Source organism: Anarrhichthys ocellatus, unplaced genomic scaffold, assembly GCF_004355925.1.
Source record: "Anarrhichthys ocellatus isolate YVR2014 unplaced genomic scaffold, GSC_Weel_1.0 scaffold79, whole genome shotgun sequence".
NCBI lineage: Eukaryota > Metazoa > Chordata > Actinopteri > Perciformes > Anarhichadidae > Anarrhichthys > Anarrhichthys ocellatus.
The window spans coordinates 1,540,655-1,546,654 of record NW_022280109.1 but is presented as its reverse complement, the minus strand read 5'-3'; the positions used below and the strand labels follow the sequence as shown (position 1 = coordinate 1,546,654).

General features: G+C 39.4%; 1 protein-coding gene across 7 annotated transcripts in view; it reads right to left on the bottom strand.

The window, feature by feature from the left end:
• Positions 1-1,602: 1,602 nt before the first annotated feature.
• The window catches only part of LOC116398194 (actin-binding LIM protein 2-like), a 29,041-nt gene continuing 24,643 nt past the window's right edge, over positions 1,603-6,000 (bottom strand). For all 7 annotated transcript variants that reach the window (XM_031874281.1, XM_031874285.1, XM_031874286.1 and 4 more), the window contains 4 exons: positions 5,868-5,905; positions 5,358-5,466; positions 5,184-5,242; positions 1,603-2,583 (listed from right to left, as the gene is read on the bottom strand). In XM_031874281.1, coding sequence (XP_031730141.1) covers positions 2,458-2,583; positions 5,184-5,242; positions 5,358-5,466; positions 5,868-5,905 — 332 coding nt within the window. In that variant the 3' untranslated portion in view covers positions 1,603-2,457. The remainder of the gene's footprint in view (positions 2,584-5,183; positions 5,243-5,357; positions 5,467-5,867; positions 5,906-6,000) is intronic.

The following is a 6,000-nucleotide window of genomic DNA, read 5'->3' as shown; positions in this document are numbered from 1 at the left end:
TGAATCCATAACTACACCTAGATTTCTGGCTTGGTTTGTGGTTTTTAACATCAGTGATTGAAGCTTTGTTTAATTGAAGAAAATTCTGGCCCATCCAGTTGTTGATTTGTTCAATGCATTTACCCAGCCCTTGTATGGGATTATAGTCCCCTGGTGATATAGTTATGTAGACTTGTGTGTTGTCTGCATAATTATGATAACACACTTTGTTTTCCATAATCTGAGCTCGTGGAAGCATGTAGATGTTGAACAGAAGAGGCCCCAGTATTGAACCTTGGGGAACACCGCATGCCATTTTAGTCAGCTCTGATGTGTAATTAGCTACAGACACAAAGTATTCTCGGTTCTTCAAGTAGGATTCAAATCAGTTAATTGCTGTGCCAGAGAGTCCCACCCAGAATTTTAGTCTTTCTAGTAGTATGTCATGGTCGACCGTGTCGAATGCAGCACTGAGATCCAGTAATACTAAGACTGAAATTCTGCCATTGTCTGTGTTTAAGTGGATGTTGTTGAAAACCTTAACAAGAGCAGTTTCAGTACTGTGGTGCTGTCGAAAGCCTGACTGGAAGACATCAAAGCAGTTATTTACGGCCAAGAAGTTGTTCAGCTGTTGAAAAGCCACCTTTTCAATTATTTTACTTAAAAATGGGAGGTTTGATATTGGCCTATCATTTTTCATTGTTGCGGAGTCTAAATTAGCCTTCTTTAGGAGTGGTTTAATAACTGCAGTTTTTAGGGCTTGTGGGAAGACACCTGAGAGAAGGGATGTGTTTACAATTTGTAAAGATCAGTGGTCATGCAGTTTGAAATATTTTTGAAAAAATGTGTTGGTAGAATATCCAAGCAGCAGGAGGATGACTTCAGATGTTGTATAATGTCTTCTAGGCTTCTACGGTCAATTGAATGAAATTGTGCAAAAACAACGGATCATAAAACTCACGGTTCGGATCGGATCACGGATCAAATCAAATTTCGTATCGGCACAAAAGAAAAAAGTGAGCAAATATAGCTTTTTTTGATGATCCATATTGTTGTTGTTATTGTATTGATTATAGCAGCTGGTCTACAAGGCTCCAGACTAACTTTTTTTTGCCACCGTCCCAAAAATCAATTCAACTGAAGACTGTAAACCATCAAAAATTCTAAATGTTATCCATTTATTTTACTTATAGTGTTTTTTCTTCATAAAAACACTCAATTCAAATGATAATGAAATAAGATTGTATTTTTATGAATTAAAACAAATCCTTTCATTAGTAGTTTAATGATGTATTATTAGAACTAGTGTAAACAGCTCATAATTCATCTCTAATATCTATTTTATATTAATGTGAAAACATCTCCTTCAAACAACTGGATTTATTCAAGTTTCTCACCAAAATTTTACAGATTACATATGAACACATCATGATGCCATTATAATTTACCTTTGCCCAATACTCACTTAACTGAACAGAGCCTGAACGCATCATAATGTAAGTGAATGGAAACTTCGTTCTCCTTGTGTTAATTCAAACACTGATTAGTTGTTTACAATGTAACATTATCAGAGATCTGTATCTAGAAAAGCATAAATGATGTCCTCATCAAGTTTTACTGAATATTGGCAGATAACGATCGTCAGTAAAACTTTATTTCACACTGTGATGATTAACGTTAAACTGTGTAATTAATCTGCGGTTCACATGCGTGTCAAACCGTGAGGGTGGATCCGTATGGATCACGGATCAACAATGGTCCGTTACTCCACTCGGAATGATATAGTACAAGCTTGAATTCCTTAGATATAGCTATGCCGTGTTGTAAGCAAACTTGATGGCATGCAGCAGATAATAAAACATGCATTACAACCATAAGAGACTGGAGACTTCACTTGGACTTGTGACCAAGGACTCGAAACTTGAGTTGGACTTGAGAGCAAACACTCAAGACTAGACTTGGACTGGTGATTAAATACTCAAACTTGACTTGGACTTGTAACCAACAACTCAAGACTAAACTTGGATTTTTGACCAAAGACTCAAGAATTAACTTGGACTTGTAACCAACGACTCAATACTTGACTTGGACTCCAGCTCAAAGACTTAAGACTTGACTTGGACTCTAGCTCAAAGACTTGAGACCTGACTTGGACCTGTGAACATCTCTACTTCTTGCTGATATCAGACTTCAGTCTGCCCCTCAGCAGTGAAGCAGCTGGATTAAGTTTAGTTGATTGACATTCCAATGTATAAGATTATTGAATTGTCCAAGAAAGGGCTACAAGTCTATTTTTTAACTTCACCAAAGTCAGAACTTTACTCAGACTGTTTGATTTCAAATCCAAAGTGCTGAGTAGAGCCAACAGGATAAGAAAGTCTTACCGTCTGCCGTATCTGCAGAGTGTATTGTATGTATTGTTTGGATTTTAGGAATGAAGCTGATCGATTATCAACACTAACAAAAGCTTGCAAACCATTAACATAAAGAGGAACAGAACAAAGAACGGGAAATAAACATCGTCAATTTATTTTCACTCTCACCTCTCATGCCTCCCCAGCTCTGGGAGTCTGCGTCCACTTCATCATCCACCATCTCAGCAGCCTATAGGAACACAAACACGTGTAACCACAGACAAGTTAGACCTTTATGCAGATGTTCGTGCTTTCTCCATGGTACCAAGAATATTGCTGGTCTTCATCAAAGCCAGGATTCATCTGAAAGCCTTTTGCTCATCAGCCTCTTGATGTGCTCCCATTCTTTCAGGGAGACCAATAGGAAGTGAGTGTGACACATTCTTCTCATATAAGCTTATATCACTTAGTTCGGAGTGACTAAAACGTGTCTAAATAGAGAGGGAAGAACTGATGTTGAAAGAGTGTTTGTTGTTTGTCCACCAATAGAGCTAATCAACTAACAAATTGCATTGACATCTATCCATGGGATATATTTTCTATCCCCCCAAAGGGGGTGTGGCCTAATCGTTTTGTGAAGTACCCATATGTGCTGGTCTGTTCTATGCTTGTAGATAAGAAGTTATGAGCTAGAAAGGTAAAGTGTGATGCTTTTATTGTGTTGCGGCTGTTGTCCATTAGCCAATGATTAGTTATTGTTCTGTTTAAAAAAAGAATGATTCATTCTATACAATCAGACTTCTATTTGCAACCTGCAGAGTCACACTTTTCAAAACTGGAGGTTACTGCAATATACCTGCAAACCTTATGGGATTCCCATCAGTCTCAGCTACACTTTGTGTTCGGTGCCAATTAGCAAATGTGAAATTGCTAACATGCATTGCTGAGATGGTGAACATGGTAAATGTCTGAAACATCAGCATATTAACATTGGCCTTGTGAGCATGTTAGCACATTGACCGTAGCATTGCGTTTAAAGCATCACTGTGCTTAAGTACAGCGCCACAGAGCCACTAAGTGTGACTGTAGACAAGGCATGTCATTTATGACAAATAATTACATAGTTAAGTGCAATTTAAATTCCGTTAAACTTTAAATTGATATTAAGCATTATGTCATTCCATATCTAAGCAATGTGCTTGCACAAAAAAATACTGTATATTGCAAGTATAATGTTAAAAAGCACATTTAATAGAAAAAAATCTCTCCCCATTCTTCTTCCAACACACTAAATCCACCATTTCATCAACACTAACCAGTAACAGTATATATATATATATATATATATATATATATATGTTTCTGTCATGGCTCCTGATCTTTCATTTCCCTCTCTGTTCTGTTTTGTCTGCCTGTCCTGTATCCATCAACAAACACAGAGGGAGAGCAGCAATATTACTTCAGGGGATGACAGACTAAATACCCCCCCCTCATAATAAACCAGAACCCTGTCTGTGCAGGGTGATTGGTACTGACTGACCACTGCGTCATCTGATACTAAAACTGTGAGAGAAAAGCTTGACGAATTTTTTTTCTTTAATGAAGAAAAATTTGTAAATGGACTTAAATGCTGCTCGGAGTTTTCCTGTGTTGATCAGTAAGGGGTGGGGGGATGTGCAAGGTAGGAAAGTGTGGTGTAAACATATGCTGTAAAGACTGAGGCCTAATTGACTACTGTAACACAGCTGGTGAGAGTTTGGTTAAGAAATAGCATCACCAAGCGGTTTCAAAGAAAGCAACGTCAGATCCTCCAAACACCTCAGTCAATGACAACTCTTTCTCTGTTGAAGCAGCCAAAGGTTTAAAGGTCCTCTAATCTGTGGGTGTGCTTGGTTTGGTGACAGGCACACCCCAATTCACGTTTCAGCTTGTGGCCTTCATTGGGTTCAGTTTTGCTTGACTTTTCCTTCTGCATGCACCTTGGAGGTAGGTGAAGCTATGCCAGAAACCTGTGCTCTGACTCACAAGGGTGTCTTACCCTTGTGAGACTTTATGCAAACCCTAATCAAGCACACCCCTTGCTGTGGCTCGAGCCTTGCCAAGTCTTTATTATGCCGGACTACAATAAAATGGGAACAAGGGATACTGGTTAAAATTGAATTAGGGTTAGGGTATTGTGTTACTTTGGCTTGATGGAAATATTTCCATCAAGCCAAAGTAACACAATACCATAACTGACTATGCCATCTTACATCAGGATATGCATATCCTGATGCGAGACGGCATAGTCAATGGTTTAGGCTACTGTTTGTATAAGGTAAAAGATGTAAGGAACAACTAGGATTTATTAAAGTTTGGGTTTTATAATCTTAGCTCTGGTAAAAGTACTTCCTGAGATCTCAAGATGCAGAAAAAAAAGACGATCAGACAGATTGTAAGCAAATCCCCAAGTTACTCCAACCTATTCGGAAGAGACACACATTTCCTGAGTAACTGGACTGGTGACGTGCTCAGAGCCGATCAGCTATTGGCTACAAAAATGTGACCACAAAACAATCTTTGGTATTTTTTTGAAAAAACACCAAAAAGTAAGGACTTGATTGACTTGACTTGATTTGGATTGATGTGCACTACTCTGTTTCTTCCTTAGGGTGCCTGTTTCTTTCAATATTTTGAAGTAATTTTGAAATGTCGCAATAGTGGCTTGAGCTCTGACTAAATTAAGAATATGTGCAAGGACAGTTTTTGGCCGATATGTCTAAATTACAGGAAGCATGGATTGTTTGAAGTACGTGCTCATTTCCTATGAGCCTACTGTGTGTGCATTAGTGCAGAGATTTGGCAGCTCACCTTGTAGATGCCATTCCTTCCATAGCCGGGTAAGGATGCAGACTTATTGTATGGGAAATCTGCCAAGATAAAAAAAAATTGTCATTCTCATGTCTTTTTTGAGTGACCCGTCAATATCAATTTTTTTTTATTCTTGCCACTCACACCAGGCTGAACTTGAGATCAGCTACTCACTAGGCTGGGAGGTGTCAGTAGGCAGACTGCAGGTCGATTTGCGGGGGTCCAGGTCTTCTGGACCCATCTGTCCATCAATCTCACTCTTCAAGATCATCCAACTGGTCCTCTACAAAGAGAGAGAGAGAGAGCGAGAGAGAGCGAGAGAGCGAGAGCCAAAGGGAGAGAGAGAGACGGAGAGAGGGGAGAGAGAGACACGGAGAGAGAGAGAGACACGGAGATAGAGAAACAGAGATAGAGAAACGGAGAAAGAGGGACAGAGAGAGAGACGGAGAGAGAGAGAGACACACAAAGAGAGATAAAGAGAAATGAAGAGAGACAGAGAGAGGGAGACAGAAAGGGGAGAGAGAGGGGAGAGAGAGATGGAAAGAAGTGATGGATGATGGCAAAGTATGAGTTAGTGAATTAGTAAATGGATGAACAGCATTTATAAAACAATGATTGAAAAGTAACAGATTACACACACACACACACACACACACACACACACACACACACACACACACCCACCTTGCTATCCTCCCCATCCTGCCAGGATGTTCTAGAAGCTGTAAAACAGTCAGATGTTATTGTGCTGGACCATCTGCCTCTCAGGTACTCTGTGCTGAACTATTAACTCTACAGCAAATCAGCCCTGGACCAT